This window comes from Pleurodeles waltl, chromosome 11 (genome assembly GCF_031143425.1).
Source record: "Pleurodeles waltl isolate 20211129_DDA chromosome 11, aPleWal1.hap1.20221129, whole genome shotgun sequence".
NCBI lineage: Eukaryota > Metazoa > Chordata > Amphibia > Caudata > Salamandridae > Pleurodeles > Pleurodeles waltl.
In genome coordinates this window covers 165,858,669-165,880,764 of record NC_090450.1, presented here as the reverse complement: position 1 = coordinate 165,880,764, position 22,096 = coordinate 165,858,669, and the positions used below count along the sequence as shown (strand labels likewise).

General features: G+C 41.7%; 1 protein-coding gene across 1 annotated transcript in view; it reads left to right on the top strand.

Moving 5' to 3' along the window:
• LOC138265534 (arylacetamide deacetylase-like) overlaps nt 1–13,478 on the top strand; it is a 239,951-nt gene extending 226,473 nt beyond the window's left edge. Inside the window, exon 5 of the mRNA XM_069213338.1 lies at nt 11,485–13,478. Within this exon, the coding sequence (XP_069069439.1) occupies nt 11,485–12,093 (609 nt within the window). The 3' untranslated portion in view covers nt 12,094–13,478. The remainder of the gene's footprint in view (nt 1–11,484) is intronic.
• Nucleotides 13,479–22,096: the final 8,618 nt, after the last annotated feature.

The window sequence follows — 22,096 nt, the reverse complement described above, 5'->3', positions numbered from 1 at the left end:
AATGCACAATGTAATTGATGTAGCAGGCATATAATTTGCCCAGCATCGTATACAGTTCATTATTATTAAGCAGCAGCAGAGTAACAATCTTAATTGTGGGGCCTCTTCAGCGAAATCTAGTCTTGTATGCGGGAATCAAATTCTTTTTCTGCATGCAGTTTAGCTCCATGGTCCGAGAGAGAAATTAGTCTGTGATTTCTAGGATTGTTCTGACATCCTATTTTATGGATATGATGTATTGTTGGTTGCACGTCTTTATTGATTAGGAAAGCATGATATAGGGCCCCATTATGAGTTTGGGGGATGGAAATCTCTGTCCGCCAAACTCCCAACAGGGTGGCCGCTGCCTATGCAGCAACCTTCTCGCCAGAGCTATTATGGGTTTCCTGCTAGTTCCGCGGGGGGAAATTTAGCGAGAAACAGGCTACAGCATTATCTCTGGTTCATAATCAAGCCGGCAGCAACACTGGTGCCTGCAGGGTGCACGAGCACCCTCGCAATGTTCACTATCTGCAGAGCAGACAGTGAACACTGCGAGGGTGCTGGCCGAAAGGGCCCCTGCACCTGTTCTCTGCCAGCCTTTTCATCGAGTTGCTACCGCTATGAAACTGCTGGCAGAGTATAAGGTCATAGTCCCCAAGGCAGCGCAGCTTGCAGTGCTGCTCTGGCAGATTAGGATCTCTGCCATTGCCAGAGTACCGGGAGCCAAGATCCTGGCAGAGCTGGTGGTTCCCTGGTGGTCCAACCGCCAAGGTTGTTATGGGCACTGCATTGGTGGTGGTCCAGACCGCCACCATGAGTGTGGCAGTTTATAGACCGCCACACTCGTAATGGGACCCATAGTGTGTTCAGATGACCTGTCAAAATTTCACATTGGATTTCAAAATGCAAGATGGAACATCTTTGGTGCCATACACATCTTACCAAGTCGAGTAGTAGTGTTTTTTTTTTCTTTACCAGATGGGACCGCTGTTATCCGTCAGTTGCTGGTTACCTGTTAATTCAGGAGCAGAAATACTATCTTTGTTGGCCTAGATATTTTACAAATGTGCTTCCCGTGGCAATTTAAGGATATTATTCCCCTGATTTTCTACATGAGTTATTTGTAGCCCATTTACTTATCTTCAGAGGTCCTTACTTCCTTGCAGTACCACAAGTCAAAAACGTTACATTGTTCTTACTCTTGTGCTTCTGTGCCTCCCATATTGCTGTGGTATTCAGCCTTATCTCTCACACGTAGGTCAATGTTTATGGAAAAGTAATGCAGTGCAGCACAGCAAGTCACTTTGCTGCACTGCATTAAGGTAAATGCCAGGAATGCACTATATTTTAAAAAAATATGACACATTTCTTTCCATGTTGCTGCACTGGCATCATTATGGCTGCCTAGTGTCAACACAGGCACCTTTGCACCTTGGTGCAATGGTGTCTCTGTTGCAGACAGGATTGTTTTTTCCCATTGGGAATGGCTGTACTCACAGGGATGGTGGGCTGCTGGGGACAGCAGACCACCATTTCTTTGACTGCTTTTTAAGTAAAGCAGTTTTTTTTTTTTGTAATGCAGCCTGTTTCCTTAAAGGAACACGAGATGCATTACAAATAATAGAAAAATGAAACCATTTTGACACCCCCATTCACAAAGGGCAAGGGGTTCCTTGGGGACCCCTTCCCATTCGCGAATGGGTTACCACCAACTTGAAGTTGGTGGTAATTTTGATTGTTTTACGACTGCGTTCACGGTCGCAAAACAATCATACATGCAATTGCGACTCGCAGTTTGGAAGGGACGCCCTCGGCACACCCCTTCTGTTTTGCAATTCGGTAAACAGATTACCAAATCCCAAAATAGCATTGGTACAAACGAAAATGCTATTTTCTGGTCGCAAACCGCACGATTCTGCGAATCGGGCCTTCTCCGAGCAGAAAATAGCTACGTACATCTGGCCCCTAGTCTTTAAAGACTGCTTCCTTGAAGCATTTAACAATCTTATCATCATCCTCTATAACCATGCACTGTGAATAATGAGCGCCCCAGGTATTCTAATGTTGAACAAGAGAACGGAACTAACTGCACCGTAAGTGTTCTTACTGTCAGCTGTACAATTGCTATTTTTATTCCCAAGCGGAAGGGGCAGTGGGTGAGTTCCAGAATAGTTGCCCATGCGTTCATCTCTAAAACGTCTGATTTATTGGCAATTTTAACTGCTGCAGGCAGTCAGGGAGGCCAGGTTCTAGTAGGGCCGATGCTTCTTTTGCAAGAACAATCACAAGAATCTAACCTATTTCAAAACTTTATGGAGACAAACAGCCCACTGAAGAAGTTGATTGTAGATCAGATGTCAAGAATGTAAGAATGTAAAACACCAAAAAAAGAAATCAGAATCCTGAAGCAGTATGATTTGTATTTAGGCATGTGTCCCAAGAGAAATGTAAAATATTAAAATATCTTGATTTGATGACTTATTTACAGAACTTACTGAAAAAAAATAAAAAAAATGAGCCAGGAAACGTTGGATGAAAGTTAAGCTTGATGAGACTGCCTTTAGCACAGGAGGCTACTTAAGATACATCTCTGAGCATCCCTCCCTGAGGTCAGAAGCCTTCTCTGATATCTCAACCAACTAACTTGTCCATAAATGATTGATATTTTAGAACGTATTCAGCCTAGAGAGAGGATGTTACCAAGAGAAGTTAAGCACAGCTACTGTGATAACTATGAAAGGGAGAACATTATGAAATCGAACAAAAACTATTCTGTCACATCTTGAACTTCTGAATCCAGTCCTGGTCGCAATTCCTATTTTTTTAACCAATGTCTTAACAGCGCAGCATTATCATAACCAATGAGACAGAAGTAACAAAAATAGCTCTGGGAGGCTGAAAGAAATCAAAGCGAGGCTACTTGATAGAGAGGACGGCCCAAGAACAGGAATGATCCATGAGTTCAAAACACTGAAGTGAGTTGCAGCACAGAAAGGGATTCCACAACTGAGTATTATAAAAGGTTGTGAGAAGAACAACCTTCCGAGAATTCTACTGTCTTTATGGACTGGGCAGAAAAAGCATAGGTGAAAGTTATTTCTTGACAGGCACTGCCACCAAGACCCGACTTTCATTTGGATGTGAGGGTAACTAGCCACTGCAAAACATGCTTAGCTGTTAAGAGAGACCTTATTGGTGAACCAAACCTTCCACGCATAAATGCATCCTGACACATTTTAGACAGTCTTCCCTTAAGGAATGTAAGGTTTGTTTACATATGCCTCTTTTGTTTTTCCTTTTGTTTGCCTTCTGTGGTTTTTATTATCCTTGTGCAGGTTTGTCTGTTCTTCAGGTTCATCCCTAACCAACTCTTCTTATCTCTTCAGGCTTAGTGTTTTTAACTAACATATTTTACATTTTTTCTAACAAGAAAATACCTCCTATTTTCCTTGCTGTTTAAAAAAAAAATTGTTGATTGGTCTTTAAGTAAAGAAGTTCTACATTCCTTACAATAGTACATTTATAGATCTCTCTAGCAGCTTGAAGTGCTGTGTAAACAAATCAATAAAAAAAGAGTTCAACTTGATCCCAGTATTAAATGAGCTTTATAGTTCGCAGAAACGCCTGCAGTGCGATGCGTAGTTTGAGCCTGATCTTACTGTGCACTTGCTGTAGAGTGATTCGAGTCATGGTGCATTTGGCTATTGTTGATGCACAGCGTGAAAATTAATGATAAACTGGTGTTGATTAATTCTCTACACCTGATTCCGAGTTTATCAGAATGAAGGTGGTATTTATTGTACCCAATAAATGACAATACACGGAGGTAAGCTATTTGTTGGGAGTAATAGGTAGCACCTATAATGAGTTTTGGGGAAACGCATTCAGATTTTGTTGCTTAACCAACCAAAATCCATATTGTATAGTACATTTTTCTGCTGTTATTTTCTGGCAGGAATGACCTGCAGAAATTCATTGAAGTGTAAGATATTTATCACACTCAATATTTTCCTAATGCAGGAAATACCACCCAACTCAGAAGCTCAATTCCTGAATATATAGGGGTTTATGCAGGGCTCAGATAATTCCAACTAAACTAATCAGGTCCTAGTGGATAACTTCATCATAGTCGTGATGTGGTTGTTTTTTTTTTTATTTATCGGTGGTTAGGAGGAGGGAGCTGCAGTGACTGGTGAACGTTTTCTATCCACTGGAGAAGTCGAGTAAGACCATCACATGCTCTCTATATGGTGGTCCATTCTCTTTTTTGTACTGCAGTACAGTAAGACTAGTATCTCATCCACGACAGTTATGCCTCTGTGGTCAGCTGTTTACTTCTGCAATGCAGTCAAGGTATCGTCTTCGGCCCTAGTCGATATGAACCCAGGCATATTTTTATAGCCTATGTGGTGTCAAGTATACTGAATAAAATATATGAAATGGTACAAATTTACATCTCAAATTTCGGGAGGCTTTAAATTAGAGTTTTGGTAACCATTATCTACTCAGTGTCCGATAGTAGCCTTTTCGGGTCACACTATCACTCCCTCCTTAATTCGGTACGGTCTCCGTTTTCCCATCATACAGTGGTCTTTAGTCCTTCAGCTGTTGTGCCTGTGCCTTTTGTAAGTATATTTAGGTCTGGCTACAGACCACTCAATTGTTCCCTGAGTTCCTGTCATCAATAAAAACACATAAACATCAAGCTGCTTTTGGCCTTTTCTTTATCAGTCATCTCAGGTAGCCACTTGATTGGTCAGTGGTTAATGAACTGTAATTATAGATAAGATGAACTCCTTTTTTACAGCCTTTGTTTTGCAAACATTTTGCTAATCGCCTTCAGCCTTTGATTTGCTGATGTGTCCTTCATATATTCGATTAGCCCAAGTGACAGCATGCATAGAGTAAGGCATTATGACAAAGAATGAAAGTAGTAATTCAGAGCTGGCAGATTATCGTCCAGCTATTTGGAAAACCTTTGCATGAACGAGAGTTGAAATGACTGCGCCAATGAACCACGTTGGACTGTGTGGTATCCCCTTCATTAAAAAAATAGCCATTATTTGATCTTACATTACAGTGCAGGGACAGCTGGTTCGATGCATTTGCCCGTAACAGCTGAGATAGGAAGAAACAATTTGACCCGTCCGCCATTTTGAAAGTGTGTTTTTTCTATAGCAGACCACAATATCTCCTGTCACTTGATCAGCAAACAGTGTGAAAATTTACCCGGAATTTGACTTGGAAAACTACCCAATTGACTAATGTCAATTGTTATTATATTTGCCATGTTAAGTATTATGAAAACATTTCTCTCTATTGTTTAATTTGGGATTTTCACTCAGGAACACAAGTGACTAATAAAAAGAGACATCCAATTATTGCTGTTGATATTCATCTTGGTTTAGATTAATCTATACTGGCAGACAGTAGTAGAGACCTGCCCAAGCAAGTTCAGTCTATCTTTTCTAAATGGAGAAGCACCCACCCCATGGTGGTCAATGACTGGTGTAATGTACTAATCCCAGTAGGAGCAACCTTTATCCCCCAAAATATCCTCCGGTCAGTCTTCTCCTTAAAGATCTCAAGAGTTATTGCTTCTGTTATTGGAACTGCTTATATGACTAGGAACATTTCAGTTAGTAATGTCATTGTGTGATTACCAAGAACTGGTTTTGGGTATATCACTTTTGTTGGGCTTGGCCCTTTCTGTAGGATCATCCCCAGACCTTTTGCCTTCACCCTCCTGTTTTCTGAACCCGTTTTTGTTGACTTTTAGGACTCTGCACACTTTGTCATTGCTAACCAGTAGTAATGTGGTTGTACTCTCTCATTGAAACATGGCAGAATTGGCTTACATCCAATTGGCCTAGTTAATTTAATTTTGACCTAGTAAAGTGGTACTACATGTGCCTGGGGCCTGTACATTAAATGATACTATTGGGCCTGCAGCACTGATTGTGCATCCAACTTACTTAGCTCTATAAACATGTCTCAGGCTTGCCATGGAATCCTGTGTGTAATTTCTAAACTGCCATGTCGACCTGGCATTACATTTAAAATGTTGGACATGTATTTTTAAGTTTTACATGTCCTGGTAGTGAAAAGCTCCTAAATTAATTTTTCACTACTGCACAGTCTGCGCATCCCACAGAATAAATGGGTTGCCTTATTACATTTAATAAGTTACAACTTTCAATTGGGAGCAGGTAGACAATTTGAGTTTGGTGTCTAAGGAATTGTAATAAATGCTCTCTTTAATGTTAAATTCGGATTTTTAGTCACAGTTCTGAAAACGCCACTTTTAGAAAGTTGGCATTTTCTTGCCTAGTCATTTGGTGCCTGCAGCCTATTCCTGGGTCACATGACTAGGTGTAGCTGGCAGTTGGTCATTATGTATTGCTCTCAGACAGTGAGCGACAGGGAAGATAGGTGGTGGCAGGATAGGACACCCTGATTCAACAAGGGGGCAGAGCTGTTAGCTACTTTACTTGCACATCTGCCTGAGCACCCTCACAAAGGGGTTGTCACTAGCTTTGTGTGACCCCTGACAAACTGGGGGCAGGACAGGGAGAAAGGGAATGCCCGACACCTAAGGGGGTGGAAACAACTTGAAGCTTCCTCTACTTCAAAGTGTGTGCCAGGTATAAATGTTGGACCCCAGACTCCAACTCTTCAGTATACTTCTGGACCTGTGGAAGACTCTGCCAGGAAGAAGGACTTCTATGTTCCTAAAAGGACTGCAACTCTGCAGGACAGCTGCAATGAAGGACTGCTGCCCTGCTGTGCTTACTTGATGCTCTCCTACCTCTTGCCTTGGTGAGGACTGGAACCTGCAACCTGTGCCCAGGACCACCAGAAGACTCCAAGGCTAGTCTCTTGAAACTAGCACCTGGACTCTGCAACTATGAGTCTTCCCCTGCCAAACGGTGCTTCCCCAGTCTTGGACTCTTGGAAGACCCCCTCATTTGTTACCTCCTCAACGTCGATGCAGTCCTGCATCTCTCCAGAACTGATGCAGTGTGATGCATCTCCAACCTAGGAGTTGCTTCGCCTCAGATATGCAAGACATCCACGATGTGGGACCTTGCAATGCTCCACAACCAGGATTTAAAGTTGTTCAGTGGACTTAACTGGGTCCCTGTAGCCATCCTGTGCTCCATCATGATCAACATGAACTTGTGACTTTCTCCCAGCTGGGCGCGACCAGATAACCACAGTTGGCCCTTTTTCCAATTTGCCACTATATTCACTGAAATCTTTAAAAAAGCATATCTGCTGTTCTACTGATTAGATTTTTGTTGTGTTTTCAATCATTAATATTTGCTCTTTTTTCCTAAATTGTGTGGGATTTTTCCTGTGTTTTTTTTTCTTTTTGAAGTGCTGCTGTAGGAAAGTAGACTCTTTCTAGTATGGTTACCCCCACTTTTGGCCTGTTTGTAAGTGTGTGTCAGTGTGTTTCTACTGTGTCACTGGAATCCTGCTAGCCAGGACCCCAGTGCTCATAGATGAAAACCTATATGTCAGTGTGTTTTGCCTGTCTCACTGGGATCCTGCTAGCCAGTGCTCATAGTTTGCGGCCTAATGTGTATGCCTGTGTAGTGCCTGTGTCACTGAGGCTCTGCTAACCAGAACCTCAGTGCTTATGCTTCCTCTGCTTTTAAATTTGTCACTGTAGGCCAGTGACCTCATTTACCAATTTCAATTGGCATACTGGACCCCCCTTATAGGTCCCTAGTATATGGTACCTTGGTACCCAGGGCATTGGGGTTCCAGGAGATCCTTATGAGCTGCAGCATTTCTTTTACCACCCATAGAGAGCTCAGACAAACACTTACACAGGACTGCCACTGCAGCCTGCGTGAAATAGTGCACATGTTATTTAACATCTATTTTCACTGCACTTAAGTAACTTATAAGTCACCTATATGTCTAACCTTCACTTGCTGAAGGTTAGGTGCAAAGTTACTAAGGCCCTCATTACAACTTCGGCGGTTGGCCAAAGACCGCCAAAGCTGCGGGCACCAGTATACCGCCAGTGCTGGCAGTATCTCTGCTCCCAATTATGACTTTTCCGCTGGGCCAGCAGACAGTAACAGTGTTTCCATCCGCTGGCCCAGCGGAAAACTCCCATCAACATTGCATCCGGCTCGTAATAGAGCCTGCAGCAATGTTGATGTGCAGCGGGTGCAGCAGCACCCGTTGCGCATTTCACTGCCCGAAATTCGGGCAGTGAAATGCACGATGGGGCTGTGCCTAGGGGACCCTGCACTGCCCATGCCAAGTGCATGGGCAGTGCAGGGGCCCCCAGGGGCACCCCGAGTTCCCCTTACCGCCAGCTTTTCCATGGCAGTGTTTACCGCCGTGGCCAGGCTGGCGGTCGGGGGGGATTATGACCGCTAGGCGGAAGCCTGGTGGTATGTTGGAGGGGCGGGCGCTATGGCCGTGGCTAATGCGCCACGGTCACAATAGCTGGCAGAATACCGCCAGCCTCTTGGCGGTGTTACCGCCAGCTTACCGCCAGCCGCCAGGGTTGTAATGAGACCCTAAGTGTGAGGGCACTCTTGCACTAGCAAAGTTGCCCCCATATAGTTCAGGGCCATTTCCCTGGACTTTGTGAGTGCGGGGACACCATTAAACACGTGCACTACATATAGGTCAATACCTATATGTAGCTTCACAATGGTAACTCCGAATATGGACTCCGAATATGGCCATGTAACATGTCTAAGATCATGGAATTGTCCCCTCATTCTAAATCTGGTATTGGGGAGCCAATTCCATGCATTCTGGGGGCTCCACCATGGACCCCCAGTACTGCCAAACCAGTTCTCTGAGGCTTGCACTGGAGTTACAGCTGTTGCCACCTAACAGACAGGGTTCTGCCCTTCTGGGGTCTGAGCAGCCCAGTCCCAGGAAGCAGAACAAAGCATTTCCTCTGAGATCAGTGTGTTACACCCTCTCCCTTTGGAAATGGGTGTTGCAGGCTGGGTAGGGGTAGCCTCCCCCAGGCCCTGGAAATGCTTTGAAGGGCACAGATGGGGCCCTCCTTGCATAAACCACTCTACACCGGTTCAGGGACCCCTTCTCTTCTTCTCTGGTGGGAAACTGGACAAAGGAAAGGGGAGTCACCACTCCCCTGTCCATTACCACCCCAGGGGTGGTGCCCAGAGCTCCTCCAGTGTGTCCCAGACTTCAGCCATCTTGCTTTGCGAGGTGTGGGGGCACTCTGGAGGGCTCTGAGTGGCCAGTGCCAGCAGGTGACGTCAGAGACCCCTCCTGATAGGTCCATACCTGATAAGGTAGCCAATCCCCCTCTCAGGGCTATTTAGGGTCTCTCCTGTGGGTTCTCTTCAGATTCTGCTTGCAAGTTTCCTTCAGGAATCCTCTGCAACAACTTCAGACTCTTCTGACCTCAAATCAACCGCAGGCTGCTCCAAGAAACGCTGTAACTGCAACAAAGTGTCAACAAGAGACACTTTTCTTCAGCAACCTCAGCTCCAAGTCAGCAACTGCAACAGTTGTCCATGGAGTGCATGCTCTGGGGACTCCCTGTCTTCATCCTGCACCAGAAGGACCGAAGAAATCTCCAGTGGAGTGACGGAGGTCCAATAATCCAGCAGTTGTTGTTTGCAGACTTTGTTGGCTACAGCAAGATCCCCAAAGCGAGGTGTAGTGTGTCCTAAGGAAACTTGCAGTACTTTACTCCTGTTTTTCTGGGCTCTGGAGTGGGGTAATTTACTTACCTTTACTGTATTGTTACTCTCCCATCAATTCTGCACACACTACACTTGTCTAGGGGGGAGTTTGTGATTCACATTCCACTTTTTTAGTATATGTTTTGTGTTTCCCCTAGACCTACTTTCTCCCATTGCATTCTATACGATTTCCTACTGTTTGCATTGTTCTATGACTATTTACTTGTCTCATTTTTTGTGTCTAGTGTATATATTGTGTATAATACTTACCTCCAGAAGGAGTATTGTCTCGAAGATGGTTTTGGTACTGTGTCACCCAAATAAATACCTTTATTTTTGGTAACACTGAGACTTGTCTTTACTTGTGTATAAGTACTATGTAACTAAAAGTGGTATTGCATGAGCTTTGCATGTCTCCTAGTTCAGCCTAAGCTGCTCTGCTATAGCTACCTCTATCAACCTAAGCTGCTAGAACACTACTACTTCACTAATAAGGGATAACTAGACCTGGTAGAAGGTGTAAGTACCCAAGGTACCTACTACAAACCAGGCCAGCCTTCTACAGCTGCAAAATTACTTTACACATTGCCTCTAATTTATGCCTGACTGCCCTGTGCCAAGCTACCAGAGGGCTGAGCACAGGTTATTTTGGGGTTTGCTTGGGACTTCACCCTGACAGGGATTGTGGTGGCTCTGCAATAGGGTTCCACCCGCCCCCCCCCCCCCCAACCAATAACACAATTGATTACAACGTTACTTTATTTTACTTCTTTTCAAACATTAAAGTTCACTTGAGTTAGTTTTAAGTGTTGGAAAAAGGTAGACATTCCTTACCTGAACCAACCTAAGCAGGAAAGTGATAGAAAGTTGAGAGGGCCAGAATCCTCGTGTCAGGTGGGAGGAAGAATTGCAAGCTGATGGTGTGGATCCAAACTCAGCTACTGTGTACTTTCAATGCAGCCAATATCCCTGAGAGTGGTGCAGCTGCATACTTGTGTGAGGACAACATCCTGCAGGTCAAAGGGTGCATAGCTCCTTGGATCTGATCTTTACCCTCACTTGTTTGGTTTAGTGTGGCAAAATGCTTGTTGGTTTTATCCAGCGATGCTGGCCACAGCGTGGATCAGATATGGGGAATAACCCAAGGCATTGAGAAACATCGAAGTATAGAGGCAGAATACAATGGTACACTGTGACTATCCTCTACAGTGGGCTATGTTTTCTTCCCAGGTATGTAACATTTAAATCAAAAGAAATGTCGAGCATATTTTTAAAATATTTATTTATTAGTTAAAAAGATTCAGTCTACACAGGTTAGATCAAATTAATTATTTCAGATATGGAGAGAGACAAGTTTGTTCATTCACAACGTTCTTTATGGATCTTAATGGGCTACAAAACAGTACTAGCTGAAGTGTTACAAAATATGTGGCTGGTTTCCTCCTGGAGTTTCATAGTGGGCATAAAAGTGAACTGGAATATGGGCCAGAGTAATATTCAATGGCTGAGATTAATTCAAACTTTCGTCCCATTACTTTATTGCTTGTCATTCCTGATACTGGATCAATTCTGTTATTTGTTTAGAATATTAATGAAAGATGCATTTTTAATTCTAGTGATGCACGGTATTCTGAGGTATATGGTGTCATGATTTTTAATATGTGGTATAAAAAATCTGAATTCTAAACTTTTTATAACAATCAAATGGTCCACATCATTGCTATTTGTTTTATTTTTGATGTGTTCAAGATGAGAAAACAGACTCGAAGCAATGATGAATTTACAAATGTCGTTATTTTCACAGCTGCAAGAGGACCTTGACGTCAAATTTAAACCTAAGATGCAAGCGTTGATCTACCCAGCACTGCAGACCGTTGACCTCGACACCCCATCATATCGTGACAACAGTGACATGCCATTTCTTCGAAGGAAGGCTACAGCCAGATACTGGAGCAACTATTTTGTCACTGACAAATCTCTAAGAGAAGCTATGGAATCCAATACACATATCACTTTGGAATCTATCAATCTTCTTAAATTTGCAAATTGGAGTAACCTATTGCCAGACGATCTAAAAAAATACCATGTTTATAGCAGCCCCAAGAAAGGAACATCAGAATTTCTAAAAAAGTATCCTGGTATTACAGATCCAAGAGCAGCACCTCTGTTGGTTGATGATGAAAGATTGGCTAAATTGCCCCTAACCTATGTACTTACCTGTATGTATGACGTTGTAAGAGATGATGGTTTTATGTATGCAGCGAGACTCAAGCAGGCGGGTGTGCAAGTTGTGCATGAGCACTACGATAATGCATTTCACGGAATGCTATCCTTGGTTACCTGGCCTATAGATCTATCTTTGGGACAAAGAATGATGGGTTACTATATTAACTGGTTGAATAAGAACCTGTAAAATATATTGAGGAAATATATTACAATATACAGAAGTATATAATCAGTGCAAGTACTGTTAGAAGGGTTGAATATAAATCCTCCCTCAGCATTGTTCACATAGAGCATTTTCAGCCAAAAAATTATGTTTACTGAATAAATACGGAAGGAAAAGAGTAAACGTGTATAATATTCAGAAGAGGAGGCGCCAAATTACAGATATGAGGGAAATTTGAAAATTAACTGAATAACGATTTCAAATGAAATGTAACAGATATGTTTAGTTATATGGATGAATTTCGTTCATTTTCAAATCAGAAGCGGCTTCAAAAATAGTAATTTGTTTTTAAGGAAACCTATATTTAGCTATTTAATTTCTAACAGTAAGAATTTCTAATTTTCCAGAAACCTGCAGTTGTTTTATAAGTGTTGATTATACATTTTGTATCAGAATATTATGATTATTAGAGAAAACAGTTAATGTGCAGTGCCAGAAATCCACAAATAGTTTTTATCACACACTTCATATGTCAATTGTCACCATGTTTTCACTTTTAGATTTGGAGCAAAAATGTGCATACACAATTATTTACAAACATATAAATTCAAATTGAAAAAATGAAAAAAAGAGCACGAAGAGTCCAAATAAATCAGCCAGCCTAAACAAATGGGATACGAGTTGTTTTTTTTAATTCTAGCAGTCAAACAATGGACTCAGACATAATGTATCTGGCCAGACCTGTACATTTTATGAAAAAGCTAGCTCATGCTAACCACCTGCCACCTTTTCCTCAACCTTTCTAGCTTATTCCCCCTCTATCTGTTTTACTCCTCCCCTCCTTTTTTCCCTCGCCCCAAAATGACTTAACTATAAAAAATGTTGCTTTGATTGAATTAATGTTGCTTTGCTACAGTTTATATATATGCCTGAGAATTACCACGGGAAAAAACATTCTTTTTTTAAAGCTCGGTGACACCGTAAGACTAGAGTAGAACGATACAAAAAAACCTTAAATGAAATTTTTTAAAACCGTCGTTAAAACTGTAGATATTTTAAGCCGTCTGTGCCATTTCATCGTTTCCACTATATTTGTTAGGAACCCTCTTCAGAGTGAAAATGTTCAATAGCTTCAGATCACAAGTAAATTAGCTTTCCAGATACTTTTGTGGATGGGGGCAAAAATACTCTTCAGAGGCTTTGCTCTGAATAGTTTTATCTTCCTCGAGTGTGATGGGCTTCTTATGTTCACATGCCCTTGTGGCTGATTGATTGATTCAGCTTCCCTTTTCTCTCTTTTTATCCTCTTTTGTATTTATATTTTGCACCTAAAGGAATACATTCATTTTTGCTTTGGTTCTAAAAAGGATTCTATTGCAATAAAAACTGCTTAACCGTTTGCAATAAGAACTGTATCATTGATGAAAGTACAGTGACCCGCACATGCATTTTAATATAATAATGCTTTACAGGACAAACCATTGATCTGTTCACTTTGTTTATCAACATGGTATGGTAAACCAAATGTATGGCCAAAGGAGCAGCCGTTTACCCGCAATACAATTTTGGTACACTTTGTTAAGAAAAAGATCAGCAGGTTTTTGAAAACGTGAGACCCTTGTTCCTTTTGTGTGGGTTTTAAATAATTCTATTTTGTTCAGAAACCCTTCATTTTTTTAATCATTTCTGGATACGATTTTCGGGAGGTATATTAGCTAATATTTTCCATGTAATTGTTCCAGTTATACATGTTGGAACAGTATAATTTTTTAGGAGTGGTTTGTACTCATGCATACCTAATATGCATTACGGTAGATGAAGTTCAGTTGAATAACCTCATAGTTATTTGGGTAGTCAAAAACCTAGTCATAATGGGAATCTCATGAGACACGTGTTTAATGGCTTTATCTATATTCCGTAGGTGAGTATTTGTTGTGGTGCGTTATCTTGTCTGGTGTGCACCCTGACAATATTCCCCAAGTATCGATGGGACAGTATATCGAGGACAAAATATTGAAAAAAAACATCATAAGGTAAATTTTCTATCTTTTCTATACCTAACTCCACATATATGTACCATACGCGGTACATATATAACATATGTCTTCAAGGTACATAAATGTTGAAGTAGGAAGAGTAAATCTATGCTTCCCTATGCGCTCTTACCTTTCGATATGTTGTCCCTCATATTCTGTCCTCAATATTCTGATACTCTGGGAGTTGACATTCAGTTCATTCAGTACTACAATCGTGTTTCCTCAGAATTCCTGTATGTCACGCCTTTGTGTTTCTTGAGCCCACAGTGTTGGTGTGGTTCTTGAATTTGAGATCTGAACATCATTCCTTGCATTCAGGAGTGATTGCACTCTGCTCATAGGTTACTACAGAAAAGGACCAAAAATGCAGTCAAGAGATTTCCAACCTGGCGGAGCATGTGTTTGGCAACAAAATAACTGTAATGTGGGTATGTGGGAAAACTGAACTGCCCTTGCGTTAATGCATTATGGGAGATTGTAAAATGTGAGAGTGCAAACTACATCCTAAGTTGAATTGCTTACAATCCTTTGTTTTAAGTTGGCAGTGGTGAAGGGTTATGGTAAAATAACCTACATAAATATATCACCAAATCATCTACAATCATCTCTAGCTTTCTAAACCATGGACCTCTATACCTCAGGATACTACCACTTTTGCTTTCTGGTCATTGAGGAGACCGGAAACTAACCCAATTTAAACTTACTAATATTTTGACCTTCACCTGCTTTGTCTACCCATTACCTTGTTCCTCCTTAGTCTATTGTTTTCCTTAAAGAGAGAACCCATATGCTCTTATTATCTTTTCTATTCCTTTCATTCTCGTTTTTCACTCTTTTTTCCCACTGTTATTTATCTTTTATTCTCAAAAAATATTTTTAAGTGTTTCAGTATCTCTTAATTTTGATTTTGTGCAGTTATCTAATGACTCACATCAATTACCATCTTATAATTAATGAAGCAGGCATATAATTTGGCCCACTTCATGGACAGCTTTCTATTAAGAAACAGCAACATAGTCATGATATTAACAAAGATGGAGCTGCTGCGGTGAAATCTAGTCTGATATGTGGAAAGTTGTTGCTTTTTGTCTGCTCAATTATTAGTCTCAGACTGCGGAATAAAAGCCTACAATTTAGTTTCCTAGCCCATAGCATTACCAGGATTATTCCTGGATTCTTTCCTGTGGTCGGGGAATATTACTGTGCTTCTCTATTTATAAGGGATTCCCTGTCCAAACAAGTGTGACACAGTGTGATTAGATGACATGGCAAAAATTTCACTCTGGATTTCAAAATGCTTGATGGAACATCATTTGATGCTGCATTTATCCTATCTAGTTGAGTAGCAAATGTTAAAGCCTTTTTATTGACAAAACAGGACCGCTGTTCCTGGTTAGTTGTTAATTCAGGGGCACGATTATTATCTTTGTTGAAGTAGAAATTTTATAAATGGGCCTTCCATGCTAGTCAAGGGGGACTCTTCCTTTAATCTAAACCTAACATCATTCTGACTCTGCTGTTTTTGGGATTCCCACATAGAAAACACAGTGGCAGTAGATGAGTTCCAGATTTATTGCCTGTAGGTTCACACCTAAAATCTCTGCTTTAATTGCAACTTCAACTGCTGCTACCACACAGTCAGGTCAAGCTCTAGTTGGACTATCGCTCCTTCTGAAATAGGAATCACTAGAGTCTAGCATAACTGTGGCAAAACCTCATGGAGCCAAACAGCCCAATGAAGAAGTTGATCCCAGATCAGATGCCACAAATGGAAAACAACAAGAAAGGAGAGCAGAATCCTGCAACAATATATCCTCTATTTAGTAAAGGGCCACCCAGAAGAAAGGTCAAACATTAAAAGATCTTGTTTTAATGACCCATGTACAGAAATATCTGAAAAAATGAAAAAAATGATCCAGGAAATACTGAATGAAGGTGGACATGAAATTTAAGCTACTGGGCCTAGGGAAGATGGCCACGGAAGGCTAAGGTACATTTCCCTGCATCTCTCTCTGGGGCCTTCTGTGATGTCTCAACTAACCAAACATGTCCATAAATATATAATATTTTAGGAGGAAATCAGTCTTAGGGAAGGTCTAATTGGAGAGGATAAGCATAGCAATATGATCACTTTGAAACGGAGACACTCATGACATTGTAAAGATGAGCTTTAGAGGAAATTCAACACACAATATTCTGACACAATCAGTAACTCAAAAAGTCCACCTGCCAAAAGTACCTTCTGGATCCAAGCCTGTCCTTCCGCCACCCTAGAGTTCTGTACCAATCACACAGTTCCTTCTAATCTCAGTAATATTAGAACCTCTGGCCCTCTGATACAAGCCTAAAAAATGCCCTCTGAATCAAATGCCTCAGTTTGTGGGCCTTTGACATTAGTAAAACACAACACATCAACAGTGATTCTGCTTATATTTTTTTACCAATTTCTTAACTGCACAACAATTATCACAGTCTATGTTCTAACCAAAATGACAAAACAAAGGCATTGTGGGGCTGTCAGAAATAAAAGCCTAGGCTAGTCGATAGAGAAAATGGACCAAGGATGAGAACAATCCAAGAGTTCCAAAAACTGAAGTGAGCTGTGCAGATAGAGGGATTCCACAACTGACTGTATTATAATAGGTTGTGAGAAAAGCAACCTTCTGGGAACTCTATGTTCTTTACAATGTGGGCAGAAAAGGCCTGGTTGAAAGCTATTTCTTGACAGGCAATGGCACCAAGATGAGATCTGCATTCTGATGAGAGGGTAGCTCTATCCATAGCAAAAGATGTTTGATAGGTAAGAGATACTTTATGACCTGAATCATCTACACAGAAATGCATTTGTCCTATATTTATACTGTCTACAGGACATTGTTGTGTGTTTACAATCACTCTTTTGTGTTTCTTCTTGTTTGCCATCTGTGGTTTTTATTTTCCTTTTGGCATGTGTCTCATCCAAATGGACTATCCTATACTTCTCCATGCAACTCTCCTTTTCTTTCTAGCCTTTTTTGTTTCCCTTTAACAACTCCCACCAACTTGCTTCACTTTATTTCTAAGAAGATGTTACCTCTTGTTTTTCTTACCAAATTTTTAAAATCATTTGTTTAAGACTTTTCATTCTATACAAAAGGATGCTCCCAAACATTTATAGAAGTATGATCCGATGTGTAAATAAAGCAATACAAAAATAAGTTCAACTTGATCCCAATATTAAAAAAACTTTATATTTTATGAAGGGCCTGCACATTGATTCCTAATTTGAGTGTGGTCTAACTTTGTACTCTAGAGTGCTTGTTGTCACTCGATATGAACTTTAATGATAAACTAGTGATTATTTGGGGCCTGATTATAACTTTTATGTAGGGAATTACTCCATCACTAACGTGACTGATATCCTATCTGCCGTATTACAAGTTCTATAGGATATAATGGAACTTGTAATACAGAGGGTAGGATATCCGTCACGTTTGTGACGGAGTAATCCCCTCCGCGAAGGTCTTAATAAGGCCCTAATTTCCTATCAATCTGATTGTGAGTTTTTCTGAATGAAGGTGCTATTTATTGCACCGGATAAATAACAGTAGCCTCCTCTAAGTTATTTATTGGGTGTGATAAATAGCACACATTGCAAGTTTTGGGGGAAAAGCATGCAGATTTTGGTGCTTAACACACCAAAATCCACCTGGTCAGATAAATATCGGGCAATTTTCCCCAGTTAAATTCTTGTGGGATTGGCCTGCCAAAATGAACCAAAGGGTGAGATTTTTAACACACACAATAATTTCAGGCTGTTGTAAATACTCTCCATTTCAGAATTCCAATCCCCGCACAAACCACTGGTTAATGTATTGTCTCAGAAAATGCCAAATAACTCGTAATCAGGGCCTAAGTGTTACCTTAATATTAGTCGTGATAGGGTGTATTTTCACTTTATCGGTGGTGAGGAGGGTCTGCAGTGACTGGTGGACAATCTTCTATGTATTGGGAAGATAGAAATACGACTATTGCATACTCCCTTTATTGTGGTTTATCATCTTTTTCATTCCTTAATGAGACTAGTATCTTATCCCAGAAAATTACACCTGTATGGCCAGCTATTTATCTCCTTAAGCTAGCCATAGTATTGTCTCCGGCCTCAGTCCATTTGATTAATTCTTTTCACCACACTGCTGCCTGTTGTGCTTGAGTAGACTTCCACTGAACATCAATCCATCTTTTGGCTAATAGGAAAGCAAGGTATTTTAATCTATTCTTACGTTTTGTTTTATTAGACCTTTTATATAGGTCAAACATACTGGCTTCAGCTGGGAGTTGGCTGATACTGCAAGTTAGCTCTGAGATTTGGTGTGTTATCATCTTCCAGTAGGTGTTTAGTGCCGGAGAGAACCAAAACATTTGAATCAAGTCTGCATTATTAATACTTGAACATCTTGGACATACATCGGATGAACCTGGGTATATTGTTTGCAGCCTATGTGGTGTCAAATATGTTCAATAAAATATAACTATATTGTATCAATATAAATCTCGCATTTCTGTAGGTTTCGGATGGGAATCCAATAACCATTAGCCACTCCTTGACCACCAGTTGCCTGTTCATGTCACACTCCCTCTATATTTCAACAATATTTCCTTTAAAGTGCTCATTCATCCAAGTGGTAGTTGTTGTCTTCGCCCAGCCTGCCCAGCCCGTCCTGCCGAGCCTGGTGGGACTCCCAGTCCCAGGCTCCTTTGCTGCTGCCTTCACCTGGGGGCTATTGACATTATTTTGCGGGCGCTACATAGCGCGCCGCGCACTGCCTCTGCGCGGGACACGTACGGGCCTCGCCTGGGCAAAGCCTGGGCCAAGGGCGGGCCCGTCCGTGCCCGTCAGAGTCTGACTGAGGCTGGGCTGGGCTCCCCCTCTGGGCCCCAAGGTATGACATTGGGCCCTCTAAGTGTTGGGGTGGGGCCTGCTATTGTTCGATAGTGGCCGGCCAGGACACACTATTTTGTTTTATAAGGCAATTGCACTGGGCAATTTTCCTCTCATTGTATTGGTTTTTTGTGATCTATATATTGCTTGCAACGGGGAAACGTAAAGCTGTGGATGCTCCAGCCCTCCACAATGGCACCAAGAAACTGAAAAAACACCCTATAAATCAAGTGAGTCCTGTGACGGGGAAACGGATTAATCCCTTGGACGAAATCGATTTGTTATTTGAGGAGGTTGATGCAATCTTGAAAAGTAACTCTCATTTACCAGCTAAAAAGAGTGGAATTCCTGGGGCGGGGAGAGTTCTGGAAATTTTCTCCAAGAAGAGGAAGACAATAACTACACATTCCTCACTCATGCGTGCCCCAAGTAAGGACTCTTCGGTCTCTAAGGACAAAACTATGTATTTGACAGCAGCAACTCCTGGTAGCTCTCTTGATGCTCCACACAGTCAGACAGATTCTTTTACTTTGGGTACTACGGTTAACCCTCCACCACTCAGCCCTGTGATTGTGGTGATTCCTAATATTCTGTGTACAAAATGCTTTGGGTCATTGGAGAAGGAGCGAGATTTGATAGTTTGCGCAACTCATGCCCCCCTTGAAGATACTACGGGGAATAATACCCAAAGTATTAATGCTCCTGTTATTGATGGTGTGCTAATTCCTCATGGTGATGTTAATTTAGTCCTAGTTCTACAAAAGGTGGATGAAGTCAAGACCTTGGTTATATCGCTAATGGGGTTACTGAAAGATAAAAGGGTGTTAGAGCAAGGTTGTAGCTGCCAGTCAACAAACAAGAAGGTGGGAATGAGTGGGGGGAAAATTGTGCCAAAGTTAGGATTACACCCAGTTATTCCTCCCCCCGAGGGAGCCATGCATCCCTCTCCAATTGACTCCCCCCGTCCCTTGCTGAGAGTAATCAGTTAGTTCCCGAAAGGTCATGGCGGAAGCGCACTGGAACTTCTAATATTAGGGGCTCCCAGGGGGATGCTTGTGCTGTGGCTTGGCCTCGTCCTGTGGATGGTGTATCTCGGGGGACTGCTGCACCCCGTGTTTTTGGTGGAGCGGCTGATCCCATGGTCCCCCCTCGGATCAGGCATGCCCTGCACTGGCATTCCACGGCAAGTACAGCAGTTACTGTACCTGGGCCAAACAAGTAGAGACAGTATTGTCTTCATGGTCAACGTTCCCAAACTGTCGTCTGGTTCCTTCGAGGACCATGAGTCTTTGACCAATAAGGTTACCCACTGGTTACGCTTTAGACGCAATTGCCTCTCGGTAATTCACTCTGACATCCTCGAGGTAAGAAAGACACAGTCAACCTGGGCTAGATTCTGATTTTATTTCTGTTCGTTTTACTAAAAAAACTTTTGTGAATCAACTTATGGAATTTACAACTCGAACAAGTGACCTATGGGCTAAGAGAAGGGTTGGCATTAACCTTTCTCTAAAATTACCCCACTCACGCACAGAGAAGCTCTCTAATGAGTTAGTCCCGCTTCCAGGACATGAACCCCTTGTGAGTCTTAATACTTCTCACTCCCTGGATGCTATTGATTGACTAAGTAGCAATCAGGAAATGTGGCCTGGTGTTACTACCGGGAACATCTGTGATGAAGAAGGCTATCGCTCTGCCCATAGTAATGATATAGCTATCGCTGAGCAACTATTTCTAACATGGAATGTAGCAGGTCTTGGAAAGAAATTAGGGGACTTAGAGTGGGCTTCTTTTATTAGTAATATGCACATTTGTTTGTTCCAAGAGACTTGGATTGATGGGCAAATTTATATCGACGGGTTCTCTTCATATAACACTCCAGCTCAATTACCAGTGAAGGGCCTAGGCCGCGCTAAAAGGGGTCTATTAATGCTTATCAATAAGAATCTGCAATGTGAACATTCACTATTAAAGACAGACTCAGTGGATTTAATGGGAGTTCAACTCACCTTTCACCGTGAATTTAAGATCATTGTCATTAATGTATACGCCCGATTTGTCTCACGGGGTTCTGAGTCTCAAACCTTGATCCAGTTGACAGAACTCCTGGATTATTTAAATCCTCCGTTCTATCTAATATTAGCAGGAGACTTAAACTGTACCTTTGAACCCTCTTATATGACTAATGGACTAACAGATGAAGAAGATTAAATGTGGGGAATCCCACATCTAACAATCAATCACCAATGCACTCGATCCCGTGTGGCCCTTCAGTTAGCTACATTATGTCTTAAGTATGGACTTAGGGCTTGTAATGGACGCACTCCCTCTGATCTAAATCTGGCACCCACCTTTAAACGTGGGATGTTCTCAAGTGTATTGGATTACTTCTTATTAGATGTCACAGTGTGGCCGCTACTAAAGGACATGAAGGTAGAATCCCGATGCAAGAGTGACCATAATCCCTTGCTACTTACTATGACCAGTGATACTTTTAGGAGAACATTGAAAGTACAATGTTCTGTGGTTCCCTCTCCATTGTTGAATAACAATCTCACTAGGGTCTCCTGGCCCAAGGTTATGTCAAACCCTCATTCAATAGCTGGGATCTACAAATCATTTGTAGATGTGCTGGCTATTTATGAGGACTCCGAAGATGATAACATCCCTAATTTGAATATCCACCAAGAGATGTTAAAGGGATCGCAAAGGTTCTTTTATAGAAAGACCAGCTCTAAACCCTGTGATGATCTTCTCAAGGATGTCAGAGGATGGGTCAACGAGGACTGTAGTAAGGCCAAATCTGCATTAAAAGTTGCTATTGTGACTGGTTCTCCAGCAGAGATTCAATCAACCAGGCGATTATATAAGAGGGCTCAAACGTTAGCTAAAAGGTTATGGGAAGATTCGATATGGCAGGGCCTAACCCTTGCAACGAAAAACTATAACAATAGGATGTTTTTGGAACTACTGTCTAGAGGGCAAGGAGGGGCAGGATGCGTATAAGGAACCATATTCAACCCAAGACTTGGGTAGATCATTTTACCCAACTCTATGCTGCCCCCCTGCA